The sequence below is a fragment of the Staurois parvus genome, unplaced genomic scaffold (genome assembly GCF_062004578.1).
Source record: "Staurois parvus isolate SC_StPar_1 unplaced genomic scaffold, SC_StPar_1.0 ptg000159l, whole genome shotgun sequence".
Classification (NCBI taxonomy): Eukaryota; Metazoa; Chordata; class Amphibia; order Anura; family Ranidae; genus Staurois; species Staurois parvus.
This window is the reverse complement of record NW_028317955.1, coordinates 7006012-7026628: the sequence shown is the minus strand read 5'-3', so window position 1 is coordinate 7026628 and position 20617 is coordinate 7006012. Positions and strand designations below refer to the sequence as shown.

The 20617-nt window shown below is 42.2% G+C and overlaps 1 protein-coding gene across 1 annotated transcript in view; it reads right to left on the bottom strand.

Moving 5' to 3' along the window:
- Nucleotides 1–4626: 4626 nt before the first annotated feature.
- The window catches only part of LOC149463167 (solute carrier family 13 member 1-like), a 58340-nt gene continuing 42349 nt past the window's right edge, over nucleotides 4627–20617 (bottom strand). The window contains exons 13-16 of the mRNA XM_089675888.1: nucleotides 19606–19733; nucleotides 15816–15977; nucleotides 12004–12141; nucleotides 4627–11862 (exon numbers count right to left, since the gene is read on the bottom strand). Of these exons, the coding sequence (XP_089532014.1) occupies nucleotides 11722–11862; nucleotides 12004–12141; nucleotides 15816–15977; nucleotides 19606–19733 (569 nt within the window). The 3' untranslated portion in view covers nucleotides 4627–11721. The remainder of the gene's footprint in view (nucleotides 11863–12003; nucleotides 12142–15815; nucleotides 15978–19605; nucleotides 19734–20617) is intronic.

The following is a 20617-nucleotide window of genomic DNA, read 5'->3' as shown; positions in this document are numbered from 1 at the left end:
TATCTTTCACCCTTGAAAGTGTAAATCTCAATATCACCCCAATATGCTCAAAACACTACAATATGAATACAAAATGTGAAAATCCATATAATTTACAAAACCCGCCCCCAAAAAAAATAGTCATTCCAAACTCTGATTCCAATATGGAAAATTCTCAGATCTTTGTTGCCGAGCCCTCCAATTGGCTCCCAGGGAAAATATGAACCTCAAAAAAAGAAAAACTCAAAGTGCATTAACTTTACAAAAATAAATACCAATATCTTTAGGACAATATGCACTGTGCGACTTCAAATCAAACGTGACCATATAAGTGAAAAGCAAACGCTGTTTAACAACCGTGATTATGAGTCACTCTGTGAATATAAATAATCCAAGTGACAATACGGTGTGAACTTCTAAAGTGTAAGGAGTAAATACCCTTACCAAAAAACCATGCCTTAATATCACAGGGGGAATATTCATAAAGCTCCAAAGAACGCCTTCCCAGCCTGAGTAACACTCTTTATGATGTCATCACAGCCTCATAAACGCTTCTCCTGGATGTCAATGGGACAGCACAGTGGCTAAATGGTTAGCACTTCCGTCTGGCAGTACTAGGTATACAGATTGTGGTCCATTAGCTGGAAAATCTTGTGCAGGGTGCAGCTGGGCATGGCATTGTTACGCACGTGACAGCGCGGTTTTAGATTTGGCTAGTCCTTCGGTCACGAGTTTGGTGAGAAGGGCAGGGGTCTGACGCCGCGATCGTCACACATAGTACCCATGCTCCACAGATGTGTGAATGGTATATAAAAAGGATATAGTGTAATTCCATTTGTAATCATAGATATACTTTAATATTATGCTTACATTAAAAAAACACCTTATTCCCATAACTCCAAACCTCTAGGGTTGCTGAGCAGCCTCCAGGAATGTTTGGCATGTATTTCAAGTGTCCAAGATGGCCAATCCGCCACTTCCGGTTCCTCTCTGTGCGTCCGATGTCACTTCCCTTGACGAGTTGCGTCACTTCCAGGACTTAACCATAAGGGGTGTGTTCGTCGGACTGACCAGCCGCACTTTATACCTCTCCTCACAGTGGCTCCAAAACTCCCGCCGCCATTTTAGGAGAGGGAAAGCTGCCACTACCGTTCTCGAACATTAAGGTCACTGCCTATTCGCTGCAACAACGGCTATTGTACTACTTGTCTCTATGTGTATATATACCGAAGCACTTTCATTTGCACCATATATCCCCACAACAAAATATATCTCATATAAATCATCATGCACCCCATATATCCAAAACCCATAACCTACTATAATCCTCACAATATACTCATGGGACTATATCGCCTATAATCCAGATAATGGGGGCATAATCTATATAAAATATAAGATATTTGTAAATATATACAATCGTGATATTACCTAAATCTATATACAACTAACAGAGGTTCCCTTATATATATTTATATAAAACTTTGTAAGGACTTCTTAAAATCACATATTTATATAACCATACTTAAATAAAATATAAATAACATCAATTATTATCCTATTTTCATAATTATCTCCTCTGGTCATGTTCACTAATGATAAATAATAATTAAATATAAGTATATTAAAGTTAAAAATAAAAAAAATAATCCTCAATAACATTAAATAAAATACCATATTATCTGAATCAATGGGATTAAAATACATATATAATATATAAAATCCTATAGACCATAAATTTTTAAAACCCTAATTTTTTATTCTTAAAATATAAAATAATTTTATATTATTAATAAATTATAATACCCCTTATATTACCGATTAAATTTTATTAAAATATTGAGAGAGAGAGATCTATATATATATATATATATATATATATATATATATATATATATATATATATGTGTGTGTGTGTGTGTGTGTGTGTGTGTGTGTGTATGTGTGTGTTTGTGTGTATATACTGAGGCAAAAATTCTGTCGCAAAGTCATGAGTCATGCGAGAGGTAGATTAGATTTCTAGGGATGTTCTGCACTTAAATAATGTACTGAAGTCTTCCAAGATTCCTTACTGCCAGAAAGATGTTTAAATTTGACAATTAAAGGAACAAAAAAGGTGGAAGACAGGTGCTAATGCCAAGCTGCGGTTTCTAAAGCGAGCAAAATCCTCTCTTGTATTAAAAGAGGTATAGACTCCAGAGAGAGAGATATCATATTACCCCGGTACAAATCATTAGTAACACCTCATCTGGAATATGCAGTTCAGTTTTGGGCACCAATTCACAAAAAGAACATTGAGGAACTTGAGAAAGTACAGAGAAGGGCAACCAAACTGATAAGAGGCATGGAGGAGCTCAGCAATGAGGAAAGATTAGAGGAACTGAATTTATTCTCTCTTGAGAAGAGGAGATTAAGGGGGGATATGATCTCCATGTATAATACATAAGGGGGGATATAATCTCCATGTATAAATACATCAGTGGTTCATATAGTGAACTCGGTGTAGAGTTATTCACCCTGAGGTCATCACAGAGGACAAGGGGGCACTCTTTACAGCTGGAGGAAAAGAAATTTAATCTCCAAACACGGAAAGGTTTCTTCACAGTGAGAGCTGTGAAAATGTGGAATAGACTCCCTCAAGAGTTGGTTCTGGTCAGCTCAGTGGATTGCTTTAAAAAAAGTCCTGGACTTTTTCTTAGATACACATAATACAACTGGATACTAACATTTATAGGTAAAGTTGGTCCAGGGAATATCCGATTGCCTCTCTGGGGATCAGGAAGGAATTTTTTCCCCTGCAGGAGCAAATTGGATCATGCTTTGCTGGGTTTTTTTTGCCTTCCTCTGGATCAACTGTGGGTATAGGATTATAACTTCTTTTTTAATGGTTGAACTGGATGGACTTCTCTTTCTTTCAGCCAGACTATGTAACTACTAAGAAAGATTTGGGATCATTTTCTAATCTCCCCAACAGGGACACAAATAGCTATAAAACCTGGCAGGGGAATATAACGCCTCAACACTTAATCAAAAACTAAAGATACAATTTAATGGTCAATTCCATGTGAAAGGGGCTGCCTTAATGCAACGTTTGTTAATATAGGGGCTTTAGAGCCGTTTTTACATCTGGACTGTTTACACGTTGTCTTACCAATCTTCCAATAAGAATAAGGACTTCTTATTATAGTGAAAAACTGTGTTCGTACTCTAAATATAATCCATACAATACATTACTTGGCCCTGTAACCTATTTTTGTCGTCCTGATAATGTCCTAAGTGAGCTCCCGAACCCCTTTTTTTTCCTCTCACATCTGTTTGGAATAAGAAGTGCATGTTCGTTGAGATCATGTGCACTGATCTATCCCAGGGGCGTATTTACCACAAGGCAAACAAGGGACTTGCGTAGGGCGGCATTTTTCAGGGGGGCAGCACCAGAAGAAGGGATGGAAGAGGGGACACGCGCACCATGGGAACCAAGTGGGATCTGAGAGAGGCTGCGGGTTGCTTGATGGTCTATGTAGAGCCTGATTCTCTTTCCCGGGGATGTCCGGAGCTGTGAAGATGTGCGTCTTTCTCTCTATTGCCGGGAAGCGGGGTTAGTGTCAGGCACCGCCCGGCGGAATCTCTAGTGATCCACAGAACGGGATTCCCCAGGACGCGGAGTCTAAGTCCCAGTCTGCCTTTTCACCAGAGCCCCTGATGGTGGGGATGGACTTGGTGCGAGACTGAAACCAGATCGCGACCCCTGAGTGCACCCAGCTGTGGTAGAGGGGTCCCGCCGAGGGTACGTGCCAGGGGGGGAGCCTGCTGTGAAGAGGCTGACAAGTCCAGGTCCCGAGCGGGATGGATGGATGACAGTCAGGAATGAGCGTAGTCAAACTAGCCAGCTCGGTAACGGTGGAGGCAGGTAGGTACCAAACAGTAGACAGAGAGCAGCCGGGTCACAAGCCAAGGTTCAGCAACGGGAGGTCCAATAGTAATATACAACAGGCAGGAGAGTAGTCAGGGACGAGCCGGGGGTCACAGCAGGAGAAGGTCAACACAAATCAGGACAAGCAGGATCGGCAACAGGAACACACTTCAGAATACGGGTACAGGAACTAGACCTTGCGGCAACCTAGTCACCGTCTGGCCAGTTTAAATAGTGCGCCCTGCACAGTCATTGGTGCAATTGCCGATGCCCAGGTCCTAGTGCCTGCACATTAGTGCACCTAGGCAATCTGTGTATGTGCAGACCTGTGCGCCGCTGCGAGACCCGCAGTCCCTGACAGTTAGTGTAAGACTCTCTCAGATGAGGGGCAGGGGTGTTGTTGATCAATGTCAGGCTCTCTCCACGGGAGGGGGAAGGGAGGGTGTTGGTCAGTGTCCGTGGGGACAGATGATTTTTATGTTGGATAGGGCAACACAATCCCTAAATACACCACTGATCTATCCACACTACAAATCCAATAGTCTAATGTCGGGAGTTAGAGAGGGTAATTTGCATACAGTGGGACCATGGAGAAGGAATGAAGCCACCCTCTAACAGGTCAGATCACAGCAAAGACAAAAAAGGATTTGGAGGAGACTAACAGCAATAGAATACATACATGAACGTTAAAGTCCATCCCAATCACAGTATGAAATAATTTGGCAACAACACAAGCATTAATACAATCACTGCATTTTTTATTCAAAATTATTATTATTAAACACTTGGAGTCCATTGTTAGTCTCTCCAGGTTAATAAGATACATCATTTATAGTAAAAAATCCTCCCAAAAACAGAACTTGAGCTTTTGTGCAATCGACCTGTGATAATGCAATTATTTTACCCTACTGTGCAAATAAAAAAATAAGCATTGTCCAGCACATGCCAAAAGGAACATACAATAGTTCTGCCCGTACGGCTGCAGTTCACAGACAGAGCAATTAATGCCAATTCAACAAGAGCATACAAAAGCTTTTAATATCAGTAACAGCTTCAGGTATGCCATGCTCCTGGCTTGTGGAGGGATGTTGTTGTTCCCAGTCGTCTTTTTTTTATCAGCAGCTCTCAGTACTGCACTGCTAAGCCTTTTCTTACCCCTGAGGTACCAGCCATCAGTGAATCCTGCACTGTACAGCCACTCGGTACCCAGGAAGGGAGACAAGTACAAGAACAAACTTCTACCAGTATCTTTTCTACTATGTTTAGCACCAAAAGTAACGGCACTGTACACTTTGGACCTCTTTAACAGTCTGCGAATGCTCAATACAATTCCTTTCCTCTAAAGCTACAATTCTTCTTCACTGTTTAAAAAAATAAAATAAAAAAGGTAAGAAATGCTGTATGGTGGGCTTATATGGAATTTGAACAGTTCGTGTATTAGAGAGAATAGGAGGCATGCCATTACGGGAAACAGTCATGAGACACAAGTGGGCTAGCAGTGCCAAATTCCTCCCGAAAAGTCTAGTTGCCTGGAAGTCATGTAGATCCTTTGGATTTAAAAGGGACTCGGCCACTGCCCATTCAGGGTAAAATAACTTTTTAAATGATCTAGCTGTGCATGGTAGCCAATCAACTTCTAACTTCAAGGATAAATATATACATATAAACCTGCACTAATGAGAACCACAATAATAATCAATAATTCAAAATGAGGTGTAAAACATATAGCAGCTGATACTAGGCAATCAACAATAAATACGTAGGAGTGCAGCGCTTACAAATAATCACAAGAAAACAGATAAAAATGGATGCACTTTTTTTTTTTTACACATTTTTCACTGTTTTCTTATGATTATTTGCAACTTTTTAAGTGCTGCACTTCTATGTACTTAACATCTAACATCAGCTTGTTAAATTAAGCTTTGGCAATAAGACCCAGAAGCCAATTGGTTTCTATGCAGAGTTGGACTAGATTTTGCACCTTCTAGCTTTAGTAAATAACCTCGCATTGTGCTCCCCAATTACTCCACTGGAGTGGCCACAAAAAGCCAGAACCAGCTGCTGATGAATGCTATGCTAGTTCACACTAATAAAACTCCAACTAAACAACCACTAAATCCACATACACTGCATCTTTGTTACATTCTTTTAAGCCCCGATGAAGGAGGTGGAGTTATAGCCCACAAAATGTGTTGGCTCTGTAAACAAGCACTGGCATAAATTTGTATTTGGACTTGAAAATCGTGGTGTGGCGCTTCAAGTCTACATTCACTAAGCTCTACCACAATCCAAGGTGACCTTGGAAGCCCTTCACAGGGAAGAAGCTGCCAGCCCAATATGCAGACTCTTTATACGCACTATTGATACATCAGTGAATTAAAATAATAATATAATAAAAGTATAAAGAAACCAGAGGGTTCCCGCGCCTCATCACTTTTCCAAACATGGGGGTGGAAGGCATTAGAGCTACGCTGTTTAGACCCCAATGCTGTCTGACACAAAACCAACAAAGAAGTTAGAACTGCTGATAAATGAAGTGGTGGAGAAGGATGAATATAGGTGGGTGGGAGCTGGGCTTTAAAGAGACTGTCTCTTTGCCATGAATGGGCAAAGCCATGGTCTCAATTATGCAAATGACTAACCTAGAGGAAGTGTACATCAAAGTGCTGTTTTACGCTTCAATTCTACATTCACTAATTTTCACCACAACGCAAGGGGACCTTGGAAGCCCTTCACTGGCTAGAAGCCGCCAGCCCAAGTTTTAACTCCTTATATTCACTACTGACATACCACCGAAACAAGAATATAAAAGCAACGTATATAAAAAGTTCCAGCACCTTATTCACTTTTCCAAAAGAAGGGGGGGGGCAATGGGTAACATATATTCTGTTTAAGTTCCAAAGCCATCCGACATGAAACCTACACAGGGGTTACATCTGCAGATGAATTAAGCGATGGGGAAAGATGAATATATATGCGGCAGCACAGTGGCTAAATGGTTAGCACTTCCGCCTGGCAGTACTAGGGTCGTTGGTTCAAATCCCAACCACGGCACCACCTGCCTGGAGTTTGCATGTTCTCCCTGTGCCTGCGTGGGTTTCCTCCGGGTACTCCGGTGTCCTCCCACACTCCAAAGACATGCTTGTAGGTTGATTGGATCCTGTCTAAATTGGCCCTAATATTTGTGTATGTAATATATGTGGACTAATGTGAATGTACAATATATATGTAAAGCGCTGCGTAAATTGACAGCGCTATATAAGTACCTGAAATAATATGCGTCAGGGAAAAGCAGCAGTCCCTTTATTACACAAATAACTGACCTGACCCAGAAGTGCTGACTTCAATGGCTGAATACTTGCTGCAGTCCAATGATTCTAAAGGTGCTGAAACTACATGACAGCCAGGCAACTGGTGCACTTAAAGAAGGATGGCACAATATCTCTCATTTCAGATACAGTTCAATTACAATTGAAAAGTAAGCCATACAATTTAAAGGACTTGTACAAATTCACCTAAATCTCCTCCACAAACCCTAAGGAGAAAAGAGAAAGTTCTTCAGGTGTTCCGAGGGCCTGTTTGATCATGCTGGTTCATGCAAATCTAATCTAATTTAAAGATCTATTTCAACAGCATGGATATACCAAGTCATCCCATATTAAGGATTGAATTTAAAGATCTATTTTAACTTTGTATACTACGTCATCCCATAATAAGGCCTGATCTTGCTGTCCATAGCAACCAGATTTTCCCTTTCAATTCCCCAAAATGCAGTGCGTCATGGGAAGGATAGATTGCTATGGATGACCAGATCAGTTCTTTTGGTCTAACCTGATGAGGGCAGAGGTCGGAAGGTGGGGGGGCTAAAAATTAAATTAGAAGAAGTTAGCAACTTTTAAGATTTCAGACACATGAACAGCCGGTAGAGTTTACCCTTCCTTTTACAAGTAATCCTCACCAGTGATGCGGATTGAACCTTCACAAGTAAAGTGAAATTCTTGTTTGGAATATGAAAAATCTTTGCCCCAGATAGTCTATTGTCTACTTCAGACAGATTATAGAAGCTCGGCTAGCATGCTATGGCACATGCTTTAGTACTCCAGCCTCCTATTTCTGAAATGCATGATGGGTAAAGGTGGAAGTTAAACCAATCAACATTTTCCCCTTTTCTTTACAGCTGTGGCTTTGTAGTAAACCTGGCACAGTAAACCAGTATACATTTAACACCACAGTGATATTGTAAGTGTATGCCATTTTAGTTAACCTGGTCATTTGTACACAATGTTTATCATAGACACAAAGAAGATTGTAACAAAAAAGTGCAAAAGCATAGCAATCAACTAAAATCACCTTGTAATGGGCTGACCTCAGCAAAGTGAATGTTGGTTGCTATCTTTTCCTGCACTTTGAACTTTTTTCTTACACTGTTCATTGGATAAGGCCAGTAGACTTGTCTTTCTCTTTAACAGAAAAACCTTTACATGGAACCTGTTCACTTCCATTGTTCTGAGGGAATCTGAGAATGAAGCACCACACCAAAATGTAAGTGTCCCAACACAGATTTAATCCAAGATGACAAACTTTGTTATAAAGCCTATGCATTCCAGCGGCTCAACACGTCTGCTTCATCAGATCTACAGAACAAATATCACAAAATACACAAAGAATCTCAAAATACAAATATCTAATAGAGTAAAAGGTAACCTAATCTAAAAAAGTAATTTTAACCACTTCCCGTCTGGCCCATGTACATAAACAGCCGGACGGTAGCAGTGCAAGGGCGGGTGAGCGTTTATAAATGGCCCCCGCATTCACTGCCTGTGCGCGCTCCCTGGTAGCGGCACTGCAATCCGGTGCCCGCTGTATCCGGAGGAATACCGATCGGTGTACGGGACCTCTGTGTGAAGTCCTGATTCATGTGATCACCGATCGGCCAATCAGTGATCACATGAATAGTAGTAAGCAAGATGTCACTTCCTGACATCATTGCTTACTACTAGTGAAATCTGTGAATGATCAGAGGTCACATGGTACAAGGCTATTCACAACAGCCTTGTACCATGTGCCAAGCTGTAACCAATCACAGCTCTCATAGTATTTCTCAATGGCTGTAAGAATGCAGCCAGAGAGAAGGAGAAATGACTGTTTTTACAGCCTTTATGGGTGTAAAAGCAATCAGTGTAAATAAAGAAAAAAAAATCTTCATCACCCCCCACAAGTAGTACAGTGTCACTATGGTGACACTGTACTGCTAGGGTGACAGTATGTTAAAAATAATATAAAAAAAATTAAATAAAAATGCAAAACCATTTTTTGAAAAATTAATATTTTTTGGTTATAAACTCATTTGGGTTATTTTTTTTTTCTACTAAAAAGATAGATGAATACATTTTTGGCCAAGATTTATGAAGAAAGATTATTTATTTGCAAACTTTTTAAGAAAAACACTTTTTTTCCCCAAAATGTTAAGACTTTTTCATTTATATAGCAAAAAATCCCAGTGGTGAATAAATACCACCAAAATAAAGTTTTATCTGTCTAAAAAAAATGCTAAAAAATTCATATGCGTACAGTGCTGCATGACTGCACAATTGTCATTCAAAGTGTGATAGCACTGAAAGCTGAAAATTGGCCTGGACAGGAAGGGGGTGAAAGTATCCAGACTTGAAGTAGTTAAGGCTCCATGCACACTAGCATTTTTTATAAGCTCAAAAATCACTTAGAAAAAAAAAAAAGCTGTATGAAAAACACTGATAATAGCATTTTTGTGCGGACCTGTAGTAGCGTTTTAAATAGTGTTTGGGACAGTTACCGCATTATTAGTATTGTTACAGTACAACGGGGGGGGGGAGAGCTAGAAAAAAGCCGTTAGGGGCTCTAGTGCCATTTAGGGGTGTTCAGTGTTTTTCCAGAAAAACGCTCCCAAAAACTCTACAAAAACATTTTTCTTTTTCTCCTAAACATGAACACTTAAGAAATGCTACTAGCCCAAAGTAGTGTTCATGGACACATAGGATAACACTGTTTAGCTTCCAGGAGCAGGAAAAAATGTTGATAACAGATTCTAGGAGCTTAAAAAAAACACTAGTGTGCATGGAGCCTAAAAAATAGGTTACTTTACAATATATTAGATGTTTGTATTTTATGTTTGCTCTTTGGCCCTAACGAAGGAGAAATTCTGAGCCCCTGAAAAGCATTAGCTATATGACAATATTCATCTCATCCTAATGTGAATTCTGGACCATTACATTTTGGTGTGGCTCTTTAATCCCAGATTCCCTTAGGCCCCTTTCATGTGGGATGGAATCCGCCTGCGATCCGCTTGCTCCATGGGGGATCTGTCTGCTGATCCCCGCTGAGCAGAGCGGATGACAGATCTGTGTCTGCCCTACTTATGCACAGTGGACACAGGCACAGCACTCTGCTCTATGGGCGGTCGGATGTAAATGGACCACCAGTCTGTTTATACCCGACTGCCATCCAATCTACTCAGATGGAGGGGAACGGATCTCCATCTGTTTGATTTTAGCAGATCGGATTGGATGTAGGTGGGTGTAAATGTCCATGTACACCCGCTGTTCCTTAGAGGAGAATGGAGGGTCTGATCAGGTCCATCTGAAAAACAGACAGGCAGACCCAATCGGACTGCCTATGACTAAGTTACAAACCTAAGACAGTGGAAGTCCTTTGGCGTGGAGAAGCTGCCAGCCTTGGGAATCCTGTCATCCTAGTCAAATACCCTTTAAAACATTAGGATAATTATAAAGTTCCAGCACTAACCTTCCAAATTTCTTTCTGCATCTTTCAAATTTATGACTGCTCTAGCCCGACAAAAGATGCAATTTGATTAGTTAATACCAGTAATACCAGCTTGCACATCTCTTTGCACTGTCCAAATAACAATGTAAAGTCAGTCAAGGAAGAGAAAGATGCTACTAATAAACTACGTGGGGGTCTAATAAAGAGATTATACTCCAACTTACCAAAAGGCCTTCTGGGTTGGAGTCACTTAGTTCATTTAAAAACAAATCCTGGACAATGAAAGCACACATTGTATGAGCCAAATTACTTTAAAGCCCAATTGTAGTCTTATACCTTTTGTTTTTACTTTACAGTCTTTTACTTAGGTATTTTATGCCATGCACTATGTGGAGTACAAATGGTCAAATGGCATATTCTTTGTAGCTTGTAAATGTCCTAAATACTTTTAGTGGAAATGGACCTCCTGCCTTAATACTGCAATGCTCAGTGCTGGAATAGCTGAGTAACAGCCACATCTTTTATCGCATGGCCCTACCAAGACTTGTATGCCGAGGAAACCAGAAGGTGTGTTTGACCTGATCTGTTATAGTACAGAGACCACTGGCCAGCGTTGTCAGACTCCGGAGCCCACTACAATGTGCAGTCATATTTAGACAACCTGCTCAACCTCCACAAGGAAAGTGGAAGACCATGAAAATGTGAAGTTAAAGTAGTATGCCCAATTTGGTGAGCTCTACACAAGGATAAAAATCTTTCATTGCAGTCAAGTGACTCATTTTTTTCATGTCAGTGAACTGCCTTGCTGAATATCCATTTCCATGACTTCAGTTGGGCTTTAAGAGATTTCTAGACACAAGTGACATCACCAATTTTCATGTCTCTGTTGTGTTACAAGCCTCCAGCAAACCCTTGTGATCCTGATGTTTAGCCAGCAATGACCTCACCGGGTGGAAATTGGTAGACAGACTTGTCTAAAGAACGTTTGGGAACTTGGGAACTCAATTTAGTGCCAAAGAGTCAATCTGAATTTGCATTATTCCAGTTAGAAAATGTACGTAGAAAAAGGTCATTTATGGAGATGCTACTGCCGATACGTTGTGTGATGCCCAGTCTGGAAATGTGTTTAGATCAAACATGGGTATTCCCCAAGTATAAAGTCCGAAACATAACGTCAGCATGCTGATAAGGTTTGTCCCCAGTCCAGCTTTCATCTAAAAAAAAAAAAAGGAGACAAGAAGGAAAAGTATTACAGCAAAGCCAATGTACACCATGTTCAAATATAATATATCAAAAACTTTTTCGTACTATATATAAAAAGACACAATATAAATGAATAGGCAGGATCTACTCACCATGTCTGGCACAGTTAAGTGGCCATATGAAAACACAATGGCATTAGGAGGATTGGCAACAGGCAAAAGGAACGCACATGAGGCACTTATAGTAGCTGGTATAATTACTAGAAGGGGGTTCACTCCGATTCCTTCAGCCTTTATCCCAAGGAAAGGAAAAAAAAAAAAAAAAAACACAGGTTACTATTGAAGCTGAACCCTAGGCACATGATACAGACACAAATTAATGCAGTTTTGTAATTATGAATACATTATTAAGTGCATCTTCTAAATGCAGTAGGAGCCATGTTTGTGTGCTGATAGAAGAATAATGCAGAGCGACAGGGAGATGACCTCATCACTGGCCAGTCACAGGCTGGAATCAGATCCAGGATGATCTGGACACAGGGGAGGTGGACTGAATGATATCAGACTGAGGACATCTTATGGCAGAAAATAATTGTTGCAGGGCAAATCTCAACATTGGGCTTTTATTTTTTATCTTCTTATTTTTGGCTGCTTTACAGGTAAGGTTACAGTATCTTGCTACCACAAGTGTACCAAATCCTCAGCTGTGCAAATGTAGCAATCCAGCAATATCCCCAAAAGAACAATTTCTGGCACGGAGACTGAGATTTATATTCAGTAGGTAAAATAACCATTACTCTCCTAGGCATCAGTCAGTTTCCTACATCCTCTGTATAACGAAGAATTATTTGGAACAAAATGTTACCAAAAAAGAAGGTGGATTTTTGGCACAACAAGAGGGAATTTAATTACATCTCGCAAGAAATTGTCATAAAAAGTATTGACTTTTGAGTACGGAGAAACTGTGAACACGAATCTAGTGGACTGATGCCGATACTATGCTATTAAGACATATGATCTACTTATTTGAATGAATATATGTCCTGGATATAGTGCCTGGTTCTAAGCTCCATCCCAGGGTTGGGTGTTTGTCAATATCAGATATATTGTGTTTAGGTGGTGGTTGCAACTGTTCTTTTTATAAGTGTTTTAACCTATGTAGAAATAAAATATGTACCGTATTTTTTTGCTCCATAAAACGCACTTCCCCCCCCCCCAAAAAATGGGGGAAAATGTCAGTGCGTCTTATGAAGCGAAAATGGAGTGGTCGGCCCGGTATTCCCGCCGCGTTAGAATACCGGGCCGGCCGCTCTGCTCTTCTGTGCAGCAGAACCTGCTCCTCCGTCCTACCTGTTCCTCAGTCCAGCAGTGTCCTCACCGTCTTCTCTCCCTGGCTCCGGCATCTTTAGTGCGGGCACCCGGCTGTGAAAGCTTGCGGCTTCACAGCCAGGTGCCCACTGTGCATGCACGAGAAACGCTGTGCTTTGTGAATGGTGTCCCAGAAGACACGGAGGGAGGACAACTCCGTGGAAGTGGGAACCTGTCAAATTTGGGTACCCGCTCCCCCCTCCTTTCCGCTCCCCAAAGGTCTGCAGTCTCTGGTCATCTCCTGTACCGTGTCCGCAGTCTCTGGTCATCTCCTGTACCGTGTCCGCAGTCTCTGGTCATCTCCTGTACCGTGTCCGCAGTCTCTGGTCATCTCCTGTACCGTGTCCGCAGTCTCTGGTCATCTCCTGTACCGTGTCCGCAGTCTCTGGTCATCTCCTGTACCGTGTCCGAAGTCTCTGGTCATCTCCTGTACCGTGTCCTAAGTCTCTGGTCATCTCCTGTACCGTGTCCGAAGTCTCTGGTCATCTCCTGTACCGTGTCCGAAGTCTCTGGTCATCTCCTGTACCGTGTCCGCAGTCTCTGGTCATCTCCTGTACCGTGTCCGCAGTCTCTGGTCATCTCCTGTACCGTGTCCGCAGTCTCTGGTCATCTCCTGTACCGTGTCCGCAGTCTCTGGTCATCTCCAGTACCGTGTCCGCAGTCTCTGGTCATCTCCAGTACCGTGTCCGCAGTCTCTGGTCATCTCCTGTACCGTGTCCGCAGTCTCTGGTCATCTCCTGTAGTACATCTGCAGTCTCTGGTCATCTCCTGTACTGTGTCCGCAGTCTCTGGTCATCTCCTGTACTGTGTCCGCAGTCTCTGGTCATCTCCTGTACTGTGTCCGCAGTCTCTGGTCATCTCCTGTACTGTGTCCGCAGTCTCTGGTCATCTCCTGTACTGTGTCCGCAGTCTCTGGTCATCTCCTGTACTGTGTCTGCAGTCTCTGGTCATCTCCTGTACTGTGTCCGCAGTCTCTGGTCATCTCCTGTACTGTGTCCGCAGTCTCTGGTCATCTCCTGTACTGTGTCCGCAGTCTCTGGTCATCTCCTGTACTGTGTCCGCAGTCTCTGGTCATCTCCTGTACTGTGTCCGCAGTCTTTGGTCATCTCCTGTACTGTGTCCGCAGTCTTTGGTCATCCCCTGTACTGTGTTCGCAGTCTCTGGTCATCTCCTGTACTATGTCTGCAGTCCATTGGTTCAGAATATTTTTTTGTCTTGTTTTCCTCCTCTAAAACCTAGATGCGTCTTATAGAGTGAAAAATACAGTAATTTTATAATTAAATTGCCTCATGTTGTTGGTCCGCCTTTTTTTTTCCAGTAACATTTTGTTTCAAATCATTCTTAGTGTAGCTTGAGGATGTACCATGATTAGGGTCTATATATTCTCCATATAATGAAATCGTAAAAGCAGTGTACGTGGTACATTCAGAACAATTATTTCCAGCATGTAAGTACAGTTCAACAATGCTAACTCAAGGATTAGAAAGGGGGCAAACTGTTTCCCAAAACTTTTAGACAGACCAAATAGCATTACCATCAGGACATGGCCAATAAAGTATTAGTAAAAATGTATTATATAAATTTATAAATAAAATTAGATTGTGAATTACTGTAACACCCCCATCCTCCCCCTTCCCCGGTCCTTGCTGTACTTACCTCTGTGGAACCTGAGTTGCTAGGGCTCCCGCAACTGGTCCTGCAGTCTGGGATTTAAAATCCTCGCTCTATCCCTCGCTCTGCAGCACTTCTGGGATGGACCAGATCTATTCTGGTTGGTCAGCCCCTTCACAGTGAATCGATTTGGGCCTTCCCAGAAACGCTGCAAGAAAAGAGCTGGGATTTCAAATCCCCAGACTAATGGGCTGGTTGTGGGAGCTCTGACAGCTCAGGATCGGGGATCAGTACAATCGGGGACCAGGGGGATGAGGAGGGTGTATGGTGTTAATTCACCTTTACATTTTTTCTGTAAAGGTGAAGAAACCCTTTAAGTTCTTGTATATTGCCTTGAAATCAAAGACCATGCTATTTCTTTGCACTAGGTGGCAGCACGACCAAAGCTTTTCAGTGTTCCTGCTACATTGGGAAGCCATGAACTGCTTGCTACGGCATTCAATGGGGTAATAACATTATTTCAGCACAGTGCATCAAACAATGTGGCTGATTTACAAAACATAAATACTGATAAAGTTGGTGTGTAACCCACATCAACCAAATTTAAAGTGGCCTATTATCTGCAGGGATTAGAAAATGAAACAAAGCAACATGGTTTTCCCCGATGTGAATAACTCTGTTTCAGTCTAATAAAAAATGGATGTCCTCTGTGTATATCCGGACACAGACTTCAGATGAAAACATGACATGGAGGAGAAACCAACCTGAAAACAGAGCACGGCAGGGCAATATGGGTCAAAAATATTCAAAACCTGTTGTTAACCTCAGATCATATATTGCTTATCATAGCAGCTCGGGGGTTACCCATAGACAGGAAATTGCTCTATTATCACGTGGATCAGATGACAATCAGGAAATGGTTATCCCATATCTATGTGTGTGCTAAAGAACACATTATGTACAGTGTTTCTGAATTTGTGACATACCAGAGAAGAAAGGATGGGCTGGAATATGGTGATAGTGGCTGGGTTGCTTGCCACTTCTGTAACAGATGTCACTATTAGACAGACAATCAGTACAATCACCCAGACGGGAAGGCTGCTTAAAGGTTGCATCTTGTGTCCAACCCATGTGGAAAGGCCAGAGACCTGAAATCAAGAGAAAAAAAAATATTACACCATTGCACCATTCAAACAATCATAGCATCTATTTATTACAATGGATTCAAAAATATGCAAGGTGCAGTAACCCAAAGCAGCCAAACTATGCTGCACCAATCTAAAAGGAGAAAAAAGGAATATCCAATTGGTTGATACGGTTTACTTCACTTTATATGATACTACTTAATGCTGCCAATCCTGTATGTCTGCTATATTTGTACAAAAGAAAAATACACAAAGTTAAATCTAGACTCCGGGCAGATATAAAAGACACAAATGACTGCAGCCATATATTCAATAAAAACTCATACTGCAATCCCCTGTATAGCATTCAAAGAGAGATGGATGGGCAGGACTGAGAGCCAACCAGGTGTGCTGCTGTAGGTAAAAATTATGACAAGGAAAGAATGGAGCAATATTTGCCGCTCTGTCCATAAGGGCTCCCTGAATGTTTCTGTCCAAGAACACAACTATAAAAAGGTACTGACACACAGGTATAGAACTCTTAAACTTCTTCACAAAATGTTTCCACAGGTCACCGATACTTGCTGGCGCTGTTGCTCCATGACTGGCACGATGTCCCATGTTTGGTGGGACTGTCCCAAGCTTGGCACATTCTGGATCCAGGTTCACGGATTAATTGTTCAGATCTCTTCCTTCCACATAGATTTTACCCCACTGCAATACTTGATTCACCACTCTGTCTCCATGGGTCGATCCTATCATAAATCTTTGGTCATGCACATGATCAATGCAGCCCGTATGTGTATCCCAGTACTCTGGAAGCAACCCACCACTCCTTTCTTGAAGGACTGGTTTTTGAGACTCAATCGTACTCTTGAGATGGAGGAATTAATTGCCACATCATATGACACTTTGGACAAATTTCGGAAGACATGGTCGTGCTGGATACACTTCCAGACTACTCCTGCCGACAAAACTGTCATGAATATCTGACTGGGCGATGTGGAGGTTCCCTTCTGGGCTTTTTACTTTCGCCTGTTTTCCCCACTTTGAATGGTTCTGCTGGGAAGGAGACTCACCTGCTTTTCTATGCTGCTTCTTCCCTCTTTCTCCTTACTACTTTTTCCTCTCATATCTTCTGTTTGCTTTTGTTATTATCTAAAACTGCGAATTAGACGATTCACTACACCTACTATACATCTTATCACCCAAATTTAAAATTTGTTGATGTTATATACGAAATTGCAAGATACCTCGTAGATGCCTGTTAGCCTCCATTTCCACTGGTTTAGCAAATTTTGGAAAGTCGTGATCATATCGGTACAATTATGTATTTTCACTCAGGAAATTATGCGGCTCAACAAGTGATTGCTCTCTTTTTATTAGCTTCAAATACATTGTGCTGAGCTGCTCTAAGCATTATTTAGATACATACCGTATTTTTCGCTCCATAAGACGCACTTTTTTCCCCCCAAAAAAGGGGGGAAAATGTCAGTGCGTCTTATGGAGCGAATATAAAGCGGCCGGTCCGGTATTTCTGCCGCCACCATGTCAGAATACCGGGCCGGCCGCTCAGCTGTTCTCTCCTGCAGGGCCTTACCTGTTCCTCGCTCCAGCGCTGTACAGTCTTCCTGCGCCGGCTTCTGTGACAGCCGAGTGCCCACTGCGCATGTGCTGCGCTTTGTGAATGATCCGGTGTCTTCTGGGACACATGACAGGTCCCAGAAGGCGCCGGGCCATTCACAAAGCGCACCGCTTCTCACGCATGCGCAGTGGGCACCTGGCTGTCACAGAAGCCGGCCTGGGAAGAAGAGGGAAGGACAACTCCGCGGAAGTGGGAGCGGGTACCTGTCAAATTCAGGTACCGCTCCCCCTCCCTCCCCAAAGGTCAGCAGTCTCTGGTCATCCCCTGCACTGCGTCCGCAGTCTCTGGTCATCCCCTGCACTGCGTCCGCAGTCTCTGGTCATCCCCTGCACTGCGTCCGCAGTCTCTGGTCATCCCCTGCACTGCGTCCGCAGTCTCTGGTCATCCCCTGCACTGCGTCCGCAGTCTCTGGTCATCCCCTGCACTGCGTCCGCAGTCTCTGGTCATCTCCTGCACTGTGTCCGCAGTCTCTGGTCATCTCCTGCACTGTGTCCGCAGTCTCTGGTCATCTCCTGTACTGTGTCCGCAGTCTCTGGTCATCTCCTGTACTGTGTCCGCAGTCTCTGGTCATCTCCTGTACTGTGTCCGCAGTCTCTGGTCATCTCCTGTACTGTGTCCGCAGTCTCTGGTCATCTCCTGTATTGTGTCCGCAGTCTCTGGTCATCCCCTGTACTGTGTCTGCAGTCCATTGGTTCAGAATATTTTTTTTTCTTGTTTTTCGCCTCTAAAACCTAGGTGCGTCTTATGGTCAGGTGCGTCTTATGGAGCGAAAAATATGATATATATATGTTCTACTTTTATTGCAAGATATATTGAGCTTATTTCATAAAGTGCCTTCGGTAGTTTCCAGCAGCCTATGTCTGAACGAAGCGGCCCATTCATTCCTATATTGCTGTATACTGCAATGTATTGTTAATCGTACTGTATTATGAGGTTTCCTCTGGCTTGTATGACAGGACTTTTCCAATAAAGCCTTCTTTTGTGGGAAAAAAAAAAATTATGACAAGGAAAATGCTGATAGGAGAAGAGAATAGACTGAGCAGAGAAATGACCGCATCCATCTGCTGCTACTCCTCTTTCAAGGGACTCTGTCATGAGAGAGTTACAAAGGACGCCACTTTTAAATTCTGCTTTTGAGAGTGCTAGTTCCCTGGCAGTGCTGTTGAAGTTTTGGCTTTAGTCTCTGATCCAGAAGAAGTATAGAGGTAGAGAACTCTTACACCTTTCTGACACTCATTTAAAGCAAGCTTGTTATGGGTCTGTGACTCGTAAGCACTTTAGTCAGGCACAACCAGACAACTATCAATATCACAGGAGGCCAGTTTTGGCAGACTCCGCAATTCTCTCATTACAGCGTCACTTACACTGCCTAGTCAACCGGCTGGAAAGGACAGAAAACACCAAGTTCTTTTCACTGCAACAAAGAAAGCGGGGTAAATTGCCTGGATGTGCTGTGTGATGGTGCTCTATATAATCCAGGATTGCAGAGACAAATAAAAATCCTTTGACAATTAGAACAGAGTCCTTATATGCATTTTATTTAGCAGTTTGTCTAGAGTTCAGCTTTAACCTGCAAGAAGGCACACGAAGAAAAAAAATCATGCCCAAGAGCCAAACAGGGCTCCACCTAAATTTTCTAACCTACACTAGACAGATCACTGGAAAGTGTTTTGTTTCAACATCTCACACATGTACAGTATTGTATGTACATAAAATCAAATAATAAACTGGCAAGCAGCTCGTCAGTTTATTGGCAGAAAGAAATCCCATGTTGGAGAGGCAATTTATTGCAAGTTCCCCAGCTTGGCTTCATATAACATTATAATAAAACCAGAATTCTGAGTTACTGACACACATGGACAACAGACACGATTATTGAAGTGCCACTGTGGTGACGTTCTTAAAGGCACATAATAATTGGAAGATATAGGAACATGTACAAATGTTGGTTGTATTGACTGTAAAGTGTACATAACTATTTAATATATATATATATGAATGACATACTTCACACCCCTTAGCCAAGGCAAAACCACCTCCAACCAATATGACGATATGCCAAGGTATACATTCTTCAAACTCCTTCCAGGTGATCATCGGTGTGGACTCCCCAGTCTGGGAAGGCTTAGACTTTTCTAGGATTACAAAAACGAAGACATTATACATATAGCATATCAAAATTGGTGCAGTCTAGAAATAAAGTGCTGGTGTGCAATCACTTTCCAAAAGTGGGTGCTGCAATTATGGTGCCGTGCTCCCATCCAGTGTTCCTCCATCAACAGTTGTTGACTGTCAAGCAGAGCAATAAGTGCTTTACTTGTAGATATCTTATGGTTGGGCTTTTTTCTGTCCATAATACACGGGTGTAGTAAGATGGCTTAGATATTTTCATTTGTAGGAAGTGGAAATGAGGCATCAGCCAGGGAGTAATGGGTGGTTCCTTAGGTGTAGGAGTGGCCAATTAGTTAAAAGAAGGACCAATCACCAGCAGCCCCATCTTTGCCTGTGGGAGGGGTGAAACGTTAATAGTCAGGGATTTCCAGTGACGTCCCATCTGACCATTGGAACACATATAGGAGGTGCCATTTCCGATCTGGCATTTTGCCTTTTTTCACTACTTTTTTGTGAGTATATTTTACCTTTCAAAATGGTTTAAATAAAAAAATGGAATTACACTGTATAGATTTCTCTTGCTCTCATTTCCATACACCAATACTGAACCTGAACATTGAAGCGGAGGAGTGGTGGATGATAAAGAGGAAACAACCCAACCACAGGATACCTACAACGAAAGCGCTTATTGACTCTTACTACTCTGCTTAAGAGTCAACAACAGTTGGTGAGCGATGTTACACTGGAGGGGAGCACGGCACCATGATTCCAGCATCCACGTTTGGAAAGTGATTGTAGATATAAAACACAAGGTAATGGAACCAAAAACTCACCCAACCAGCAACAAAACAGAACCAGCAAGGAAGGGCTAGCAGGAAGGAGTGGAGGCTGTGACGCACAAATGGGA